This window comes from Pangasianodon hypophthalmus, chromosome 29 (genome assembly GCF_027358585.1).
Source record: "Pangasianodon hypophthalmus isolate fPanHyp1 chromosome 29, fPanHyp1.pri, whole genome shotgun sequence".
Classification (NCBI taxonomy): Eukaryota; Metazoa; Chordata; class Actinopteri; order Siluriformes; family Pangasiidae; genus Pangasianodon; species Pangasianodon hypophthalmus.
This window is the reverse complement of record NC_069738.1, coordinates 6,536,577-6,558,763: the sequence shown is the minus strand read 5'-3', so window position 1 is coordinate 6,558,763 and position 22,187 is coordinate 6,536,577. Positions and strand designations below refer to the sequence as shown.

The 22,187-nt window shown below is 43.3% G+C and overlaps 1 protein-coding gene across 5 annotated transcripts; it reads left to right on the top strand.

Moving 5' to 3' along the window:
* The first annotated feature begins 98 nt into the window (after positions 1-98).
* On the top strand, positions 99-22,153 carry prrc2a (proline-rich coiled-coil 2A). 5 transcript variants are annotated; one of them, XM_053231304.1, is made up of 18 exons: positions 123-223; positions 304-463; positions 6,537-6,688; positions 9,000-9,177; positions 10,112-10,208; positions 10,407-10,482; positions 10,998-11,141; positions 11,292-11,533; positions 11,988-12,070; positions 12,580-12,728; positions 12,824-12,926; positions 13,024-13,222; positions 13,395-13,487; positions 14,143-14,686; positions 14,795-15,036; positions 15,514-15,799; positions 15,899-16,124; positions 16,530-22,153. In XM_053231304.1, exons 3-18 carry the CDS (start codon positions 6,574-6,576, stop codon positions 19,492-19,494), a joined length of 5,742 nt encoding a protein of 1,913 aa, XP_053087279.1. In that variant the 5' UTR covers positions 123-223; positions 304-463; positions 6,537-6,573; the 3' UTR covers positions 19,495-22,153. The 5 variants fall into 5 exon arrangements, with proteins under 5 accessions (XP_026797886.3, XP_026797887.3, XP_026797889.3 ...); XM_026942085.3 differs by lacking the exon at positions 304-463 and having other exon boundaries at positions 99-223; XM_026942086.3 differs by having other exon boundaries at positions 105-463; positions 14,146-14,686.
* The last annotated feature ends 34 nt before the right edge of the window (positions 22,154-22,187 follow it).

Below are 22,187 nucleotides of genomic sequence, written 5' to 3'. Positions count from 1 at the left end.
TATTGTTGCATGTTGCTGAGTGTTTAACCACGCCCCCAGGCGGATTTGAAACACATTATGCTAATTAGGCCCCGCCCTCTCCGCCTTGCTCCCGCCCCTCTCTGCGCTACAGCTTCAGTAGCCGTTGACGGCTCTTGTAGTTGACGGATCGATTACACTTCTATAATATTTTATTTTCCCTTTTTCATTTGTTTTGTTGGGGAAAAAAGAAAAAGGAGTACAAGTAAGCTTCACTGCACACACATCCGTCTACAGTGTTCCCAATCTGATCAATACTAAGCTTTTTTTATTATTATTATTGAGGCTTGTTGCTGCGCGAGCTGTCCGGATTTGGTTGTGTATTAGAGCTTTAGGTGATTATACAGAGGGCTGGCTAAAAGACTGAGCTAGCTAGCTAACGCTAACGCTAATTCATAACCTAATCCAGCGATAACAACCTCGAGACGAGTCGGAACAAGACCAGGTCAGTAAATATGCATTAATTTATTCTTCGTGTTTATGTTTCACCACGTTACTGCTCGTTTGTGGGGGTTAAAGATGCTAGCTTAACGCAGGTTAGCTTGAGTTAGCTACATAGCTACAGTTATTACCTGCCTAGAAGTTAACCGTGTTACATTTACTAGTATTTATGTGAGTGTGTGTAAAATATATATATATAATATATAAGTGTGAACGCGTGTGTATGTGTGTATTGTGTTCTTATGGTTAATAGTTTAGCTTTATACATTGGGTTCATCCTGACTCGCAGCTAGCATAGCATTGGGACAGCTTTCTCAGTAAACCTGACTACTTACATACTTAAAATCGAAACTAACATTAGTTTTAGTAGTACCCGTTGCTTCTCAGTGTTTGAAAGTGCCTTAAAGTGAGTTTTGGAGTTCATATTTGTTAAATCTGGGTCTCATCCTGCCCTGTGTTTGATTAGCAGCGTAGCGATGTCTTCCCCTCGCAGTGCTAACTTCTGAAACTTAATACGTTAAGAGTCTTTTTTTTATTCCCGTAAAGCCAACACACTGCTCTTATTTAACGTTTCAGGGTGTAAACATCTATCAACTCCGTGTGTGTGTGTGTTTATGAAGTGTGAAAACGGTGTTAAAAGCAGGAGCAACGCCGTCACGTATCGTTAGAGCTTTCTGATGCGAGTTAGCCCGATGCTAACGGCCTTCCCCGAGTGGCCGCCATTTTGTGTTTTGTTCTTGTAAATGAGTGTTAGTGCTCAGCTTGGATCTAGTCTTAATATAACACATCAGTTTATAAGATTATTGTCTCTACTATTTCTCGATATTTTTGTAGAATGTGTGTGTGTGTGTTTTAAACACCGCCCTGTAATACAAAAATATTGTGTAGGCTAAAGTTGAACTAAACCCACTTTACTGGTGTCAGATTGCTCCTCAGCTAGTTTCTCTTGGCTGTTTATGCTGGTTATTATCTGGTTAGTTTAACTGGTGTAGTTATAATCCTGGTGTGTGTGTGTGTTTTTTTTTTTAATGAAACCTTTCTGTGCCTCCTTCCTCCCGTCCTGAACCACGGAGAGGCCTAACAGCTAGCTCAGCAATGCTAACCCGGTCAATAGGTAACTTTATTAGACCATTTAATTCGGTTTTATTCTGTAGTTTCGGTATTTAACGGTTTATTTAATCACTAAGCAGAGTTTATGGAGTCGTGTGTCCTTCGTGTATTGTCGCAGTGGTGTTTCCGTTAACGCTAGCTTTGTTGCTAAGCTACACGGTTTAGGCCTTTAGCTCGCGCGACCCCGCGGAGCTCACACCGGCCATCGCATGACCTCATTTTCAAATCTCTCACAATAAACACGACGCTCAGGGCTCATTGTTTTATTCCCTGGAAAATGTGACAGTGTGTGTGTTTTTGCTTCGACATCGATTAACTGTGTTTTTGTTGAAAAGTGGTTTAAACTGTCCGGTTTGTTTCCCGTGGTGCTGATGGCGTTTACGGTTTTCAGCAGGATAAAGCCGTGGCGCTGGGATCATGTAGGTCTGTCACGGTTCGATATGTTTACTGTACGGTACACTGGCCACGATATTAACTAACCACTTAGAAACACACAGCCTGGTGGTGGAAATGAAAGAGAGAAAACAAAAGATGAAATCTTTGTACCAAAGTCTCTCGGTACATCACTGAGTCTCTAACAAAATCCAAAAGGAAACAAAAAGTTCAGATCCAGTAATTGTTCTCGTTTCTTAGAAAGATGTTTTTGAGAACGACTTTCCCTCATTTATCAGAGTGGATACAAACGGATTTATGCGAAAATAGTTTGTACAAGCGTTTACGCAAGAAATTTGAGATGGATTTAAAAAAAAAAAAGAAGAAAAAAATCTAGTAAATTCAGAAAAACGTTCGTATCTGACTCGTGCTCCCGAGTGTGTGTAAATTTACACATAAGAAGACTGACTAATGTAAACATGCACTTTTATATCTGGAATGTACTGTTGTAGTTAAATTGGTTTTCTTTATTAAGTTTTTAGTGTTTAGCAGACGCTCTTATCCACAGCGACTTATAGAAGAGCTTTAGAGTCTCTGTTAAAACACATCCTAGTTCAGTAGGTCAGGCACTAAGAGCACCACCGAGAACATTTTGTGAAAACCAGGTGTTTTATATTATTGGCATTAATTAAAGAATATAACAAAAAAAAGAGAGAGAAAGTGAGCCAACACAAACCCATAAATTAAGAAAAATAAAACGAATTATTCAGTTATAACCAGAGAACTGTCGCTGTATAAAGGGAGGACGGGCCGATCTGTCTGCACAGAGCCGTAAGCTGTAAACACACACCTCAGCTGATGGAGGATCTCATGTCGAATTATTATTATTATTAATAATATTATATATAATTTAATATGTTTATTGGCATATTAGAAATGAGTCAGAATAACTTCCGCTTCTGTTTTTTAGGCTTTACCCTGATTGATTGTTTCATGATCACAGCTATCTGTGCACTTTTTATGGAGGTTTGTAGGCGTCACTTCATGCAAATGAGGTGTGTCAGGAACGCCATGAAACACAAAAATGACCTGCGCATGGAGAACGTGCTCAATAAATTACTAAATAATTCTGTCAGTAGCTAGATTATAACATTTTGTGTGATGTGTCCAGAGTTTATTTTCTCTCTCTCTCTCTCTCTCTCTCTCTCCCTCCCTATTTATTTGTTAATTTATTTATTTATTTGGTCCAAATATCCAGAGCCCATGGTGTTTCTATAGCGGTACAGCTCTGTCCTTTTCCTCAGTTTGTGTCTTGCAGGACAGGTTAGAATCGAAAATGATTTGATTAGCTTGGACCTGGACCAAGAACACCTCGCTCAGACGCTCTCGGACCGGTTGTTTTAGTTCGCACCCGAGTATGATTTCCATGTTCTCACCTGCACAAATGAAACGCACCAAAGAGAGAAATACAGTTGTCGTGTATGATAAAGTTACGAATGTGTCAGGAGAGGACTGGTGATTTGATATTGTGCTTCAAACTCTGCAGGTCTAGTTCTGTGTAATGTTGTGCATCAGTTTATTTTAAGGAATCGCAGTTGTAACGCTTACACCGCAACACATGATGCAGTGTACACGCTGTCGTTACATAAACTGGGATGCTTTAGCGTACACACTGAACTAAATCTGTGTGGGATTTATTGGCGAGCAGTGAAACGCACACCATCAACCCTGGTGTTGCCATGGCTGCGGCCTCTCTCAGCGCACACACACACAGAGACATCATTTATAATGCATCACCATGGCAACCACATCTGTCCGGTCCGTGTGAAAGTCATATTCACGTGTCCTGTACGTTTACAGCACACAGACTGCTAAGGTGTCAGCTTTAATACCTGCACTGCTGTCTCTTCTAATCACATTTCTGTCTGATGTTCAGCTCAGTTGTTCACTCTGTGACTTTTCATGATGTCAGGTGGTCTAGGCTGTGCCGTTATATCTCTGTTTATGGGAATAACTGTGTGTTGATCACACAAACTGTTAAAATTTGGGAACCACATGTATGTTTGAATGGAGCTTCTTGATCCTCTTTAACACGTTTTGGCTGAAACTGTTGGTCGTATCTTTGCAGGATGCCACATTCGCACTAAAACATCTTGTCTGCCTTTAGCTCGTCAGTGAATCCCCACATGCATTAAACAGTTAATTAACGTCAGAAAGGGCCTTGTTCTTCGTATGCCTGTTATCAAATCCAGGATAAAATGATTTACAAATCATGATAATTCCAAACAGGCTGATTCTTTTCTTCAGCTGCATTTGATGACCTGAATTAGTTTAGCCAGATTAAGTTACTTGAGAACTGTGAAACTCCTGTTTCACCTGGAAAAAAATTAAGCTACATCGAGACTCAAAACCAACAAAACCAGGAGAGGCCAGTGAAAATCTTTCATGCGCACAGTTTAGTTTACTGTGGCTACAGGATACTAAATCAGAAACGGCTACCTCATCCATGTTTGAATTTGCTATTTTGAGTTCTCGGATTAATAAAATTGTTGGATTATGTTTGCTCGGCTAAAGAAAACATGCGCATGATTTAATTTAAGCGGGAGTAGTTGACTCACTATATAAATACTGTAGCCCTCCTACAATAGTGCTGTGTCGCATGCTAACACTTTGATTCCACATAACAGACTTATGAACTCCATCTAAGCTGTAAGCTGCTTGTTCAAATTGCAGGCACTTTTTCTTTATATGAGTATGGAAATTTATAACGAATTGCAGTAGGAACAGGGAGCATTACAAAGCAAAGCAGGAGCATTCCGATATCATGACGATATCATGACTGTGATTATTAGTGAGTCACCGATTAAAGGGAAACACAGCGTAAAGGTGTGGGCCACCACAACACACCAGGACACACGTGTGTGGACCTGTACTGGAGCGGTGAACACCGTTCAGTCCCTCAGTTGGTGTTGTGATGGTGGTGGTGGAGAGCGCTGTCTAACACTTCACTCCAAAATCATGCAGGTGTTCAATTGATCTGGTGGATGTGAAGGCCAGAAGCATACGATTTAAATAATTTTCATCCTCATCAAAGCATTCACTGAACTGTCATGGATGGGGGCGGAGCCATCCTGGGAGAGACCACTCCAATCAGCATAGAAATGTTTCAGCATAGGATAAAGGTGATCAGTCAGAAGTAGTTCGTATTTATTTATATGCTGCACTCTAAGGGGATAAGCGGACTCGAATCACATCAGCAAACCACAGTAGCCAGACCCCATCGCAAATATACTTCAACTTCAACAACTGTAATGTTCAGCGATTTCATGCACAGCAGCGTTAAACAGACTAACGAGCTCTATTTCTCTTTAAAATTTTTGCAAACTGTTATCAAACTGGCACTCAAAACAGACCTTTCGGTAGGTTTAAGACGTTTTTAAAATTCAAATACTAACTGTAATAGGAAAACCGTTAGTGTTAGTCCTCAATAACAGTCTAGAATATTATATAATTATGCAGTTTGAGACACAACGTTAGTTTATTTAGATGCAGACACTTGTCACATAGTGCTACACTGCTTCCACTATTTACATTGGTATTGCACCACATGGAAGCATCGCGTTAATTTCTGAGGACGCGAACAATTGCGTCAGTCGCGTCAAACAAGTGATGCGCCAAAAGACCGCAGGATACACGTGGCAGCCATCTTGCATGCACATAGTTAACAGCAAGTATAAATCAGTCTTCGCTCATCCTTTACTCCTCTGATCAGATCACCTTTCTTCCCCCCCCCCCCCCCCCCCCCCCCCCCCCCCCACACAAACATCTCTGTGCATCTCAGCTGCACCACTGAACTCTCAGACATGTACTCATCTTTGTAATGAACCCTACTGCAACCCCACTGTAATAATCCCGCTCGGTGTAGTCGTAGACGGCCCATTCTTGCTCACCGCCTCGTCACGTCCCGCATTGACATTCAGGCACCTGACATTCAGCTTCTCTCTTTACGTATCATGCTAATACCTAAGCATCACGCTCATTAAATGTGCTCTTGACACCACAAATTTCAGTCCTGTTGTCTCCGTAGTCATTGCTCCTACTGAAACACAGCCAGCTGAGCAGACACTGTGACTGAAGCTTCTGCGTCTGCCCCAATAATGAGCCTTTCTATTTTACAGTCAATTAGATCTTTCCCTCTTACCACCTTAATCCAAAATCGAGGTCAACTAGGCCTACTCAGGATTGTTCTACATACCACAGAGCATGATAGGACATTAATTGGTTAAATCTAGTCCATCTGTCAGGAAGGATGTGTAACCTCACCCATTTATTAATTTTTTTTCTCTTTAATTTGTCACCTGTCTGTAAAAGCGTCAGCAAAACATTTGGTGAAAAAGTTGTGAAAGTACACACAGTATCCTCAGAACAGTGTGTTCTGATGTCATTTATTACGTTACTGATGTACTTCCCAGACGTAATTAAAAGGCTGCTGATTTGTGAGCTGATTTTTAGTACCCGCCTTTGCATCAGATTTTATGACTATAATTTTATCCCTCTCCGTCTCACATGTTCTTTCTGTTCTTTGTCTCTGCCAGTCTCAGGGCTCACCATACTCAATGAGCGTGCAGCGCAATGTCAGAGCGCTCTGGGCAAACAGCAAAGGGGAAGGATGGCAAAACCAAGTATGCGTCTCTCAACCTGTTTGATACCTACAAAGGAAAGAGCCTTGAAGTACAGAAGCCTGTTGGTAAGTATTTAATTTTTTTTAAGCTTCTTTCCTGCACAGTTGTATTTCAAACATCGTTCTGCGCAGTTCTCGAGCCTCTGTAGTTACAGCATCGAGGTGCGTCACACCTCCGTGAAGTGTATTATGTATAAATATACATATCGAATAAAATCTTGTTTATAGTGGAAGTGAGCAGGGTCTTTTCTTTCTCTGCTTTTTGAACGAAATAAGAAGGAAAAAAATCCACCAGCGACTGCTAGCCCGCTGAGCCTACTTGTACGGTGAGCAACTATGAATAAAAACGAATAGCCTGGGTATGTAATCTGCTTGTGCCGGGCACCTGGGCTACTGCTTTGTCCATCTCTGATCCTTCCTTCTGTTCTCATCCTGCTTGAGCAGAAGCAAGATTAAATTGACTCGGTCTCATGCTCACTGCTTCTGCTCAGTTTAGGTTTCAATTTGCATCTGCAAGTGTAAAGTGATATCTTGTTGCTAGAGAAAATTAATCTTCTTGCTAATCTTCTCTCTGTCTTTCACTGTGGCTGTCTTGATTGTGGCCATCGCATCATGTTTGCAGTCTAAGCCAGTAAACGTCGCGCTAACAGTTTTGCTCCGAAGCTGTACGTAATCTACATGACTGTGGTGCACTCGCTGGAGAGGCTGGTACGTCTTGTCAGTAGATGTGGTCAAGAGCTGCCTCCTTTTGCTATTTGACTCTCAGATCACCAGCTATAATCCTTTCATGTGTTTGCTGTTGAGCTACAGAAAATTATCGCTGTTACTCAACTGCTTTAATCAAAGCTATTAAAAATGGGAATCCCTAAAAAAAAAAAAAAATTATTGTTCAGTTCAGTTTTCAGTTATCACTCGAACATACACCAATGAAAATGGCTGAAAAGCCGATCACAGGCAGTGCAGCAGGTAGCATTGCAGCCTTGCAGCTCCAGGGTCCCAGGTTTGATCCTGAGCTCGGGTTACTGTCTACATGGAGTTTCTGTGTGTTTTTTCTGTGTGGGTTTCTTCCAAGTTCTTCAGTTTCTTCTCACCTCCCAAAAACATGCAGGTAGGTAGATTGGCTAAGATAAATTGCCCTAGGTGTGCATGCGTGCGTGTGGTTCAGTGTGATGGACTGGTGTTCCCTCCAGGGTTTATTCTCGCCTCTCGTCTTTATTCTCGAGTGTTCCCAGGATAGGCTCCACATCTCCCACAACCATGACCAGGATAAGCGGTTACTGAGTGTGAGATGAGCCAGTCGACGTGCGAATCCGGAAGGGTTGACAGTTACATAGGTGTTTTTGCACTCTCCTGTTATTAACACATACCAAGGGAAGCCCCACCCCCTTCTTTTCATGTAACATTAGTAATCTCTCGTCTGCTCACGTCTGCTCACGATTTTACGGCAGTGGGATCTGGGAATGAGAAACAAGCTAGCACAGAGGTGCATCACACCACTAATAAAATATGAAACAACTGAAAAATACATATCGAATGAAATATGTAGATTAGTAGTGAACATTTTTGATTAATGGATTGAGGAAGAACAAACACTGGTTACTGCTACACTAGTAGTGTACTGAAGCACTCTGCTGCTGGCCAATAAAAAAAAATAACACTGATAGATCAGACATATGATACACACACTTGTCCAGGTTGCCTCTGCTTGGTCTGGTGAACTCGATCATTTTAGTGCCTGTTTTACAAAGCGTCGAACCTGCAGTGCTAACATAGTCAAGATTTTAAATCTCCACCAAAAATTTTAAGTTACTGGTGTGTACTAAAATAACTTCACGATCTACATTTGAAAATGCTACAGGGTGGTCGGTGTGATAACGATTGATCATTTTTTCCTCATCTCAGATCTCTAGTAATCTGACTCCAGGACACGTCGAACAGCTCTCTCTCTCTCTCTCTCTCTCTCTCTATCTTTCTCTCTTTCTCTCTCTCTCTCCCACCCCTCACCCAAACACACACACACACAGAGTTCTTCGGCTCTCCTTCGTGATCAGGCTTGTGTCTCGTTTCAAAATGTTGTTCCCTTGGTGTGTAGAGTTTAGGTCCTGTTCTCAGGTTTCAGAAATATAAGTGACTAGTGTGATGAGATGCTGAAACTGTAAGTGCAACGTCACAGCTTGGTTGTAAAAATAATTATTTGTGTACCAGTTCCAAGTACCAAGTGATTCTGTTAACATCAGATAGCTGTTTTAAATGAAGCTATAAATGAATGAGTGAATTTTTAAATGTACTTCCCCTTTCTTCTACTCTGCGACTGCTGTTTTACGATGGTGCCATCTTAAAATGTGTTGACGCTTTCTGGTCTGCTCCCTCTTTGTAGTTGCCCCTCGTCATGGCTTGCAGTCTCTTGGTAAAGTTGCCTCTGCACGGCGCATGCCCCCCCCAGCCAACCTGCCCAGTTTGAAGGCGGAGAACAAAGGCAACGACCCCAACGTCTCGCTCGTTCCCAAAGACGGCACAGGATGGGCAAGCAAGCCAGAATCAGCAGACCCAAAGAGGTGAGTCTGTTTACCTGTATAATGTAGTATAGCACTCAACATTATGATTAAATTACTCTTTAAAAAAAACTCCTAGGGTCTTTTTATAATTAGTGCAGTTGCAAAAGAGACTAGCCTTATTGAACATCTGGTAGCTAACGGTTTAGTGGAGGAGTGTCTAACTGTGGTCCTGGAGGGTCATAGCCAGTTGTGTTGGCTGTGAAGTACACCATGCAGACCTTGTTAATTAGTTGAAATGTGTGTGTTAAATCAGGTACAACGTTGAACCCGGCAGTGCTGTTGCCTTCCAGAAGTGTTATACCCCAAATGTTGTGTTTACATCAGCTGTTTTTTAATGTACAAAACAAATCCAACCCTCAATCCAGCTGTTTTCTGGATAGGTTTAGGGTTATTATTATTTAAAATTTAATAATTGAAAATATTTGCTTTTTTTATATGATTGGGCCAGATAACAAAATCGTATTTGTATCACAGCCTGTTGAATTTTCAATTCTGATTCTTGATCTCGTTGGAAGATGTGGGTTTAATTTTCTATTGTAATGTGAGTGATAATGAGAAGAACTTGTTTCGTAGACAATGCACAGTGTTAATGAAACTATAAACTGATTCAAAGCATGAATCATCGTACATTTCATAATTCAAAAATTATAATCATTGACAAATTGCTGTGGTAGTAACAAAACCTAAGGACGTGCTATTACAGGAAAATAATCAGCTTCATCGTGGTAGCAGTGAATTATTTTCCTATAACAGCACATTGCGTTTTTTTTCTTACATATTTCACGATACACTGAAGAACGTGGAAGTTGTTCTTGACAAGATTTCTTTTTTTCTTTTTTTTTTTTTTAATTATTACAGCTTATTTCAATATCTTGCCCATATCAAATGTCTGATGTACAATACTGAAAAGTGTGTACACTTCTTATTCCTGCAGTACCGATGTATCGTCAGCACCGCAGCCGGAGTCGCAGCAGCCTGCGGCTTCACAGATACCTGCTCCGAGCCTGCCGAGAACTCCTCCAGCTCAAGAGGTGCTGCTGCACACATTTTCACAAAGCGCTGCATGTTCTTTTCCATATTACTATTCAGACAGGACTTTATATTAGAATAAAGTACATCCTAATTACTTGCAGAGTTGTAAGTTAAATGATTCAGCTGTTATTCCCATGACACATACTACTGAAATATGGCTTTTTAAATACAGATGAACTCGATCTTGTGCTTTCTAGGCCCAAACTACAGCTATAGCCGCAGGGACAAGGTCCTGGGCTCAGGCCAGTGTTACACATGGAGTACAAGGAGATGGTGAGTTCCGGTTCCCCAGATAAAATGTATTGTTTTTGTGAACATTTTTAAAGGAGCAGTTTGTCCTCTGCAGTTCCAGTAAAATACTGATAAGCCTGTCTCTTCTGCCCAGCTGACATGACCCCTTACGTTATTAAATTATGTATACCTCATGAGTTGCCTTTTAAGGAAAAGTGGCAGAGCTGATCATCCCTGTACCAGCCGGGGTGGAGCTAAAACAAAGAGATGAACCAGATCTGCTGCATGGCAATGTTGCAAATCACAGTTTTTTATATATATATATATATATATATATATATATATATATATATATATAATTACTGCGGATCTAGTAACACTTCAAGGCAATGTCTATGTGTTGCTTTTGGTGCATGTGTAGCTTCTGTGTATTGCACTGATGAAAGAAACAGTGACTAATAATGTTCATGTAGTTTTTTTGATTGAATCAGATTTTTTTTAGCAGTGACATGAATACACCACTACTATTATGGCTACTCACTCCTGGCTCTGTTCAGGTGGAAAGGGATCAAACCAACCGTCGCCATTCTCTCGCGAGGAATTTCCCACCCTGCAGGCGGCGGGAGACCAGGACAAAGCTGGCAAAGAACAGGCCACTGCAGATCAGTGGTATGGGCCAGGACCAAGCCTCCGCCCCCAGAGTAAGTATATCGTGCTTTTTATTTTGCCTTTTCATTGATGTTTTTGATCTCTCTTCTCAGTTGATGTGCAGCTATTGTGGTCTGCTACCTAATACACTATCAGCATGCAGATCAATTTTCTTATCGTATATACCTGCCTTTCTAATCCAGATGTGACGAGTTGGCGGGATGGTGGGGGCCGCGCACTGGCACCCACCATAGCTGGGGAGGGGGTAGCGGAGGGCGGTGTTGGGGGAGCCATGGGAATGGAGGGTGCAGCTGGGGCCCCTCTCCTTCAGAATCCCTCCCATGGGCCACCTAGAAACCCACCTGCAGGCAGCCCCACCCTTCCCCTCCCCCAGCCTCAGGTTGGCCCGCAGTTCCCTCCTTACAGAGGAATCATGCCTCCCTTTGTGAGTACCAAGAATTTTACCACTTTGTATCACCTTTGAACAAACAGTGGTGTTGCATATGTATACAAGTCTTTTTATCAGTAAGGTTTTAACATCAATGTGAAATAACTAAGGGCGAATCTAGAGTTTAACCTTTAGGGAAGCTCCGCCCCCAATAAAAGCTTCACACTTCACAGGTGGTCATCACATTTAAAACAGCACTGAACTTTTTAACGATAGTGTATGTTTTTTTTGCTAATGATGCTACCTGTGATGTTTTTGTGCTTACAGTGGAGTATATCATATAGCAGTTATAAGTTATTATATAACCTCTACTCTTTTAAAGTAGCCTCTGTTATATACTGTTCATTAAGTTTGGGCTATGTGCACCAAATCTACTTAATGACGATGTGACATGCTGCATTTGATATAAAGTACTTCTCTAACCCATTTTCTTCTGTTTGTTCTCTTTTAGATGTACCCGCCGTACTTGCCCTTCCCAGCACCGTATGGTCCACAAGGGCCGTACAGGTATCCACCTCCCAGTGAGGCCCCTAGGTAAGACGTCTACAGATTGTCCCTATGTTCTCCATGTAAAACATTGCAATTTAGCAGATCTTTTCTTAACTTTTGTATAAATGTGTCAACTTGTCTTCCTTGCTCTCTGTGACTCACATTCACATTACTGCACAAGATGTAAATGTCTGTTTTTAATATTTATTTCTTTCAAACATTTTAAAGTCAGTTTGAACACACTTTATTTGCTAAAAGGGCAAGTCAAACACTGTGAATACTGTATCTGTCAACTTTGATTAAAGTGAATTCTTTCCAAAAGTTTTTCTTGCACTGTTCTACTCCAGAGTGTGGCTTTTTTAATGAATGAATGATGGGAATGTTTGCCATAACTAGAAGTTGGTCTAGGAGTAAAGTCAGTCTACTTTAAACCCTGCTACACAGCTGTACACAATAAAATGTGATGTCTGTTTGGAGCTGCTTTTTTGATGAGTTAATTGATGAGTATGTTTCAACTCTTAACAGTCCTCTTTCCTCCCTCTATTTCTCCTCAGATTCTCTCGTCCGCAGGGTGGGCCTGCACCAGAGGGGAGGCCACCTGTTGGCCCCCGTGGTGAGGTGGTCAAACGCCCCTCTATCCTAAAGCAGGATGACCTCAAGGAGCTGGACGAGCTTGACCATGATGGAGATGAGGGATGGGCTGGTAAGGAGGGGGCATGGAAAGGTTTTAAGCTCTTTGATTTCCTATAGATTTTTAGGGCATTTTTAAAAGCTTAATTTTTTTTTTTCTTAAATCAGGGGCACAAGAGGAGATTGACTACTCAGCCAAGTTAAAGTTCAGCGATGATGAAGGTGAAGATGAGGGGGATGAAGAGGAGACTGAAAGCAAGAATGGAATTCTGTATGTTTCTAAGAAATGCTAAATTGCATAATGGTGATTTATATAATCAGTATATTTAGAATTTTAATGTACGTGTGTCCTTTGCATCCCCCTTTAGGGAACAAAGGGAGCAGCAGAAATCCCAAGACGGACCTGCCCCAAGTTCACGTTCGCGGACATCTGAGAGTGGAGGCAGCGCAAGGCACACACCTCCTGTCCCCACGGATGAGGTTACCCCAGCACCCTCCAGCAAGCCAAACTGGGCCGAGGAGGGGGGAAGCAGCTGGGGCGGTCAGACAAGCGCTGGACCCTACCAGGTAAGACCCACATGGCAGGCACTCGGCAGCAGGCACTGACACACCACCTGAGTCTATTGCTTTGGCAACAACCAGCATGTTACGAGTCACTGTGACGACAGGGACAAGCTTTAAAGGGCACATGAAGTGCTTCCTGGATGACTCACTGCCAGGTGCTTTTGCCTGTATGCAGGGGCGTAGGCCTGGACACGGTGGCCCTCGGGAGCAGCCCTCCCCCCCACCAGGTTCACTTCTTGGGCAGGGACCCTACTCCTACTACCGACAGGTACATGGGGAAGGGGTCCAAGTTACAAAAGGACAACATCTGCCTAGTGGTGGGCGGTATAAATGAGATCAGTATAAATGAGGCGGTATAAATTTTCAAATGCAGTTCCGATCATGATTGAGCAAATCTACATAGGCTACCTCTCGTGCACATGAAGTGATTTTCCCACCTCGGGTTTATTTGACCATGCTGTGTAAGTGATTTGTCTTAAAAATTATATATATATAATATAATTAAAATATATTATATATATATATATATAATATATATATACGAAACCACTGCAGACACTTCCACTGGTGTGAAGATCCATTATGGTCACTTATTGTAAGAAGAAAACAGGTGTTGCTTGAATGATGACAGAAGGGAACCCTTCCCTTTTCATTTATAGTAGCTACAAAACCTTATGCATACAGCATGGTGACCCATGACCAAATTAATATCCCTTTTGAATGAGATATTATGAACATGATGTTTTTGTATATCCACTGTCCACTGGACTGTTTTGCATCACTCTTACCATCCAAGTCTGGAAAATATCATGATTTAAAAGTTTGCCTATATCGCCCGCCCCTAACATGAGCATGGTCATGGTGTTGGAGGCAGTATATATGTATGGATGAGCTTTCTGAGTCACCAGTATTTTGTCTGTCAGCAGGAACGGGCCTCAAACCAGTCAGCACCCCAGAAGCCGTCTGGTGCTCAGGTCCAGCAACAGAAGGGACCTACCCCTCCACCATCAAATGCCCTGCTTAACCAGACACAGGGTGAGGATGAAGATGAGACATGGCGTCAGCGGAGGAAGCAGTCGTCGTCAGAGATATCTGCGGCGGTGGAGCGTGCCCGGCGTCGCCGTGAGGAAGAGGAGCGCAGGATGGAAGAAGAGCGCCGTGCTGCATGTGCTGAAAAGTTGAAAAGGCTGGATGAGAAACAGCAGCAGCAACAACAACAACAACAGCAGCACCAACAACAGCAACAGCAGCAGAAGCCCAGTGCTGCCGTGGAAGTTCCTTCGAACAGCCCCACTCCTTCCCTGACGGCTTCAGCCTCTTCATCCAGCACCAGTCAGCCCCCGTCACCCTGCGTGGACACAGAGGAACCGCCTCTCGCATCCGCTCAGTTGGGTGGCGCTACACTGGCACTGACTGCTAATAACAGACAAAGAGCTGGCAGCAACAGCAGCTATGACTCTAACACTGGTTAGTCTTTACTCATGTTTGTGAACTGTCATATGAAGTCGGTTTGATTCTCTTAACTCAAAGCTGAAATTAAAATTTCTTAATTGTTCTGTTCCTTCTATTTTTCAGAGTCGCAGCCGGCTGCTCAGCCTCCTGCCCCCCAGCAGCCCCATGATGTACCAGGACCAGTGGAAGTCAAGGAGGAGCCCGTGTCAAGCAGCACACACATTCGCAGCAGTAGAAGTGGAGATGAGACAGTGAAGGTAGAGGCAACTACAGGAGGAACAGGAAGGCCAGGGGGTGGAATGCCTGGTCAGGGCTTTTCCAAGTATCAGAAGTCCCTCCCACCTCGTTTCCAGAGGCAACAGCAGGTTAGTGTCTGTTCTTAGATGCTCTGTATTCTCTAAATCTCTGCTATATCTGTAAACTCTTATTATATCATGTCTTGCTATTTACATCAAGTGGGTGTTGCCAAAAAAAAAAAATAATTGGTACATCTGGTACATCTTTAGCATAGTAATAGGGCATAGGCAGCTGTAATTTAATCAGTAGCTGTGGGCTGGAAAATATTTTCTCCAGAAACAGGAACAAACTTTTAACACTGAGCCACTGACATCTCGAACATCACCACTGTTGCATTACATCTGTAATCAGGAGAGAGAGAGAATGGTGAAATCTAATCCACATGGAAGTGAAGGCTTATGCAACCACTCCTGCAAAAATGTACAACAGCTATTCAAGCTTGTATTTCTCAGTAGTGTGATCTTACAGAACCGTTGTATTTGTGTAATAATATTGGTAGGATTTTGCCAAACGAGTGAAACTGTTATGCCATTAATTGCGCACAGGAACAGCTCCTGAAACAGCAGCAGCAGTGGCAGCAGCAGCAGCACAGCCAGGCTGCACAAGCCCAACTCCAGTCCCAAACACCTCAGCAGGGCCCGACTCCTGGTGCCACACCACAGCCAGGCCCTAAACAGCCTGCTCTATACCCACCTGGCTCCATGGGACGCCCTCCGCCTCTCCCCATGAGCTTTGACCCTCGGTGGATGATGATGCCCTACATGGACCCTCGCATGATGCAGGGTCGCCCCCAACCTATGGATTACTATCCGGCCAGCATTCATCCCACTGGTTTGTTCACGAAATTTCATGACAAAGTTGTACATGATTTTGGAAATGTATGACACTTACTTGGTATGTCACATTAAAAAAAAAAAAATTTTTTTTCAGGGCTGATGAGTCGGGAGCGCTCAGATTCTGGTGGCTCTGGCTCGGAGCAATTTGATAGGCAGCAGCATGGAGGTCCCCCTCATCCTCATCGTGGCACACCACCCATGGATCCTAAACTGGCTTGGGGACCAGAAGTTTTCCCAGGGAGCGGAGAGGGTCGGGCTCTGAGTTCCCCCTTGAGGCAGAAGCAAGCTCTGGAGGAGGAGGACATGGGTAAAGGTGCCAGGTAAAGGCTTGGTTATGGTTTCATCACCTGGTCTCTATTTCAGGTAGATGGCATAAAGATCAGTAGTAGTTCAGTGGAAGACACTGTGCTGTAAAGTTTTTTTCCCTCCCTGCATGATGTACTCTCTTGAAATCTGGATATTTGTGACCAACAGCCTTTAAAAAAAAAAAAAAAAAAACACACAACAACTTAGAAAATATTCAGTTATACAACATATACATACTAGTATTTATTTATTGTGTCTATCGTAATTTTTTTAACGAATTGTTTTATATTGTTTTAATGATAATTTACACACCTGCACTTAAATTATCAATAAAGAAATTGAGAGGTGAGAGCTGGAGTTGCAGTGAGACTTTAATACTTAATCATAATGCTAATATTTTTGTCTTTCATATCTGACAGGAGTGACACTCCTCCAGTGCGCACCCGAGAGGGAGGTACAGGTTCCATACAGCCACCTGTTGTGGGCACTAACTCTCCTTCTGGCTCCACTGATCAGGCGATATCCCCTGTGGGGACTCAAGCTGGCCATCACCAGCCCTTCTTGGGAGGGCGTGGAAATTACAGCAGCTTCCCAGATAATGGATCCAGGATGGTTTCTCATCCACAGCAGAGGGTTAATAGTGCTGGAGAACTTCGTGGCTTTGGCCACCAAGATGAAGCCCCACAGGGTGGCCAGCAGAATCAAATCTGGGGGGCTCCACATCCTCACTTTGACCGCAATGGCCGTGCTGATCTCACCCCCTTGGAAAACAACCCCCATTTGCAGCATCACCATGCTCATCCGCCACATTACACTCTCCATTCACACAAACAGGAGAATGGTAGAGAACGAGAGAGAGGAGGAGAGCCCAAGAAGACCGAAACCTCCCCTCCACTTCCCCAGCCATGCCTTTCTTCCTCCTGCTCTTCTTCTTCCTCTTCCTCTTCAACTAGAGAGGATGGCAGCGGAAAGCAGTCACTACATCATCCCCCGACCCAGCATGAGCATGACACTGGACCCAGGGGTGTTGGACGGAAACAGGACAAAACAGGCAGCACCTACCTTCACACACAGTCCTCCCAGCATTCAGTGCAGCAGCACCACCCCAAATCTAACTCTCGTGGTCGGGAGCAAAAGACTGAAACTCAGTGGGGCCCAAGGCCTGGAAGTAGTAGTGCAAGTGGTGGACCTGCACATAACAGAAAGGGGGGCTCTGGAATGGGTGGAAACACAGGAGGGGAAGACTTGACCAGTCAGATTGATAAGCCTGCTGTCCAATCAGGAGGTGGTAACCCCAACAAGCGAGTGGGTCCTATTAAGCGACCTGTGCTGAAGGAAATGAAGAGGGAGGTTGGTGAAGGTGAGGGAGGAGAGAAAAACACCGCAGGCTCTGCAAAAGATAAAGACCATGATGCCAATCACGCATCAGTTAAGCAAGCGTCAGTCTCCAGTTCTCAAGCCTCATCTGGACCTTCTGGTAAAGATGAAACTGCTCCTCCAGGAAAGCCAAGAAACGGTGGCAAGGAGCGAGGTGCTGGTGGGGGCATGAGTAAAGCATCCAAAGAAGGAGAAAACTCTGTCCAAGCCACTGGCTCTTTAGCTCCACCTTCCAGGAGGGACAGAGAGCATTCTTATGAGACAAGTGGCAGTGCAGGGGGTGCTACATACCATGCGGGCTCTTCCCGAGGAAGCCGAGCAAGCCGTGGAAGGGGTGAGTTCTATGGTCGAGGCAGAGGCTACAGGGGCAGTTATGCAGGCAGTGCACGTGGTAGGGCAGGGGGCAGAAGCAGCCGAGACTACAGATCCACTGCCAACAGTGGTTATCAGCATGGCGCCTCTAACCAAGATCATAAGAGGGAGGGGTCATCAGGCAGACATGGCCAGGGAGGCTCTCAGCCAAACCCTGGACGTGCCAGGAACCACAGCGAAACCCGAAGTGAGGGCTCAGAGTATGAAGAAGTGCCGAAAAGAAGAAGGCAAAGGGGTTCTGAAACGGGCAGTGAGAGTGCTGCTAGTGACCTTGCGCACTCTGACAAAGAGGATCGCAAGCCAACTGCCAAGAAAGGAGCAGGGGGAGAGAATTTAGGTGTGGGCAATGCCCCATCTTCAGCACCGCCAAGAAATACGCAAACCAGAGTGTTCACCCCTAGAGGAGTGCCATCTAGACGTGGCAGGGGTGGAGGTGCCACTGGAGGAGGTGTCTACAGAAATTCAGGCAGTGGAGGAGGTACGTCTGGCGGACACCGTCCTGGGCCTAGTTCTTCTCAAGGTGTGTCTGCTAAATCGTCTGCATCAGCCCGAAAGCAACACATACCCCCACAGCCCTCTCTAATAAAAGAACCAAGCCATGGATCTAATGGGGAAAAGAAAGAGAAGGCTACTGAGCAGGGTCAGTCTCAGAACCAGGGTGTAAACTCTTCAGTAATCTCTGGTCCTATGGTGCCCACAACTACCCAGTTGGGCACTGAAAATGGAGGTGTGGCCCAGAGCTTAAACAACACCAATTCCAATTCCTCTGGACCCAAACCGATTCTTTTGCCTAATGCTGATGGACGAAACATTCTGCATAGAGGATTTGAGCGCCCTCCCCGTCGCAGACGCCATGGGCGTTCTCAACATCAGCAAGACAAGCCCCCTAGATTCCGCCGGCTTAAACAGGAGCGGGAGAATGCAGCCCGTATCAATGGAAGTAGCGGAATAATTGAAGCTGTGGGTGTGCAACAACAGCGGTCTGCTTCGCCATCCCAGAATTCAATGCAAGATGGAACGCCTAATGTATCCTCTACCACTGGTGTTGCAAATACAAATCACAATGTCTCTGCAACCAACAGTAACAATAGCAGCTATCTCGGGGGTGGGAACCTGAATCTGAATAGTCACCACCATCACCACCATCACTACCATGGCAACTCTGGCCTGCCCCATTCTCAGCACCACCATAACCACAACCAGACTGGTGGTGCCAAATCTCCAGACGTCTCCAATCAGAACTCTGACCAGGCCAATGAGGAATGGGAAACTGCCTCTGAAAGCAGTGACTTTGCAGAGTTTCGAGAGAGGGAAGGTGGCGGAGGAGGAGGAGGAGGAGGTGGAAAATCCTATTCCTCCTATCACCATCACCATCCTTCAGGAAGAGGAAGCGGAGGAGGGGGAGGTGTTGACCGAGAGATAACTACTAAAGAATCGGCCGCCAATAAGAGGAGCTTCTCCAGCCAGCGGCCTGGAATGGAAAGGCAGAATCGGAGGGTCAGTGCTGGTGGCAGTGGCGGTCGAGGTTCCAGAGGTCCACCTACCGGTGGCGGACCGGGTGGTGTATCGGGTAATGGAGGGGCCAATCGTGGTGAGAGGCGTGGCAATTGGCCATCTCCCAAGAACAGGAAGTGAATTCCCCACCCCTTTCCCCGCCTTTTTAATTTAGCAACATTTCAAATTCATCCCTCTTTTTCTCTTCCCCTCATTCATTTCTCAATTCGCATCCCCTAACATATTACCACATTATTATTATTATTGTTATTATTATTATTATTATTATTATTGTACAAGATATAGTTATGAAGATGATGTACACACTCATTCTAGCACCCTTGGTTTAATGCTTTGTGTCTTGTCCCTTTTATTTGTCCATGCACACCTTCTTTCCTTTCACACAAGCCCCAAGTTCTACTCAGATTAGGTGTCACATTACCTTAATTGACAACCCTTCAGATATAAAAATGTTTGCATATACAAGCACAATATGACCTCAGACTGACACACAGATACTCAGCATGTGACTGCAGTGTGTAGGAGGCCTACATTAGTAGCATGGAGTAGTGTCTGGAAGTATTTATGAAAGGCCAATGTTTGTGATGTCCCTGTGTATTTTTACAATGTTGGGGGTTTAGCAGTTCGGCATATTCTTCAGGTTGGAATTGGGGTTAGGTGTGCAGTTACTCTTTTAATATGAAGATATGTTCCTTAGATTTGCTTTTTCCTCCTTTTTGTGTCGTCTTTCCTTTTACCTCATTGTTCAGTTTGTTTCATATTCCCTCCCTTAAAAAGTTAGGGCTGTAATGTTTCTTTTCCTCTGCAAAGCAGGTCATTAAAATGCATTTTTTTTAATCAGCATCCTTCTTGATTTATTTCTCAGTTTTTCAGTTCATTGCTAATTTCTGCTTGCCCAACCTATGAAGTACTAATGTTCACATTTACTGTTTCTAATATCACTGCTGTAGCTCCTTGTTCAGAACTATATAGTGTGACTTTTTAATTCAAGGTTGTTGGATGATTGCTTCTCTGCTATTGCCTTTTTTTTTTTTTCTTCTTTTTTTTCAGATTTTTTTCCCAGCAGGTCATTTGGGTGTTTCAGCCTCTGCATAGAATATTAATTCTATTATTCGCAAACAGAGTTACTTACTGTTTTGTTCAGGAAAAACAAGTATTCCAACTATAAGACAATGGAATCTGTGGGCTTTAATAACTTTTACTCCTCCTCCTTTATCCCCCCTACAGGAACATCATTTTATGTCATTATAAGGCTATTTATTTTGACAGCCTACTCTTATTCGACTTTGCAGCGAAGAATAATATACTGATTATTTGAAGTACCATCCAGTTTGAACTTGCTTTTCTTTTTAGAACGCAAGTACCCTCGCACTCGGCTCTCTACTTTTTTCTTTGTTTCTTTTACTCTCCATCTCTGCCATGTTTTGTGCATCTATTAAGTGTCATATTACGGTTCCTTTTAAACCAAAATAGGCAGTAAGTATTGTGCTGTTGTTACATTTGCTCACCAGTTCTGGTAAATGTAGAGTGAAAAAGTAAGTGCTCTGTCTGATCACCATCCATTTAGTTTCCATTATGTCTTGCATTTAAAAAGTAGTAGGATGAAACTAAGTGCCGCTTCTGCTCAACGCGGTGTGTCTGGAGTATTGGCGACTTCTCAGTAGCACTGAATAGCAGACATTTCACAGACCAATTTCACACATCATCTTGTTAAAACATATATTTTTTACCAATGAGTTTGTCACCCTTTTTGAAAAGTTCCATAAGTAAGAGTTGCATGTACCCACACACAAAATAAAATAAAATAAATCTTCAAGTACACGTCTGAATTGAAACAGGTACAAGGACATGCCCTAGTGTATTCTGACCAGCATAGATATTTTACTACTGCTGTAAGTTGGGGTTTGTTTTCTGGATTTGCCTGTGTTTGGAGAGTAGTTTGGATAACTGAATAGAGCTTATAAATGAAACGTAAGAGTGTGTAGGGCAACTGATGAGTGTGTGTGTGTATGTGTGCGCATTATCTCTACTGTATGTATATTTTTTGGGGTGGGGGGGTGGGTGGGCTAAAAGCAATTCTTTCTTTTTTTTTTGTGGGACAGTTATCTTTCTTTTTCTAACCCTTTTGTGGGATGATACTAGGATGTTTATACCGTGTTCATTATATACACTCATGGATATGCATTCAAGTGTGTGTATGTTTATCCAAATGAAGTACTTGCAGTGAAAATCATTTAACATCTCTTGTCTCCCTATGGGTATATTTTACTTTATTTTTTATTTTGTTTGTTTGTTTGTTTGTTTTTGGCCCTCACTGACATTTTAGCATGAACACATCCTCATTTGCATCTTGGAGAGCCTGAACATTGGCAGCCATGCATCAGGTTCTGAGTGCTATCTATCCTTTATCCTTCCTTCTAAACATTTAGCTATCTATCAATGTGGTCACTATCATATGTACCCATGTTTAATGAGTAAATAATACTACCCATTCAAGTGTATTCCTGGAATACTCAAAGATTGTACTATACTTCGACCGCACTAAGGTACCTGAAGTGGTTACAACGTTTATAGCATTTATGGTTTATTACTGGAGCCTTGATATACACACATGTATGTATATTGGTATGTATCTAAGTTCGTCTACCCCAACTTACATTCCCAAAAATGATTGTTGCCATTTTTAAGTTCATGGGAGCAATGTACAAGCAGAGAAGTGTCTTATAATAAAGTATACAGAGAAAAAGAGTTAAATAAAAATCTTTTTGTTTTAATGGAACCTGTGTATGTGTGAAATTCTTTTGCACAGATTA

Bases quoted from the DNA above. Each gene is read 5' to 3' on its own strand.
- prrc2a (XM_026942085.3), top strand. From the start codon at position 6,574: ATGTCAGAGCGCTCTGGGCAAACAGCAAAGGGGAAGGATGGCAAAACC. The intron at 9,178-10,111 runs GTGAGTCTGTTT...TTATTCCTGCAG, and splicing joins GAATCAGCAGACCCAAAGAG to TACCGATGTATCGTCAGCAC. The intron at 10,209-10,406 runs GTGCTGCTGCAC...TGTGCTTTCTAG, and splicing joins GAACTCCTCCAGCTCAAGAG to GCCCAAACTACAGCTATAGC.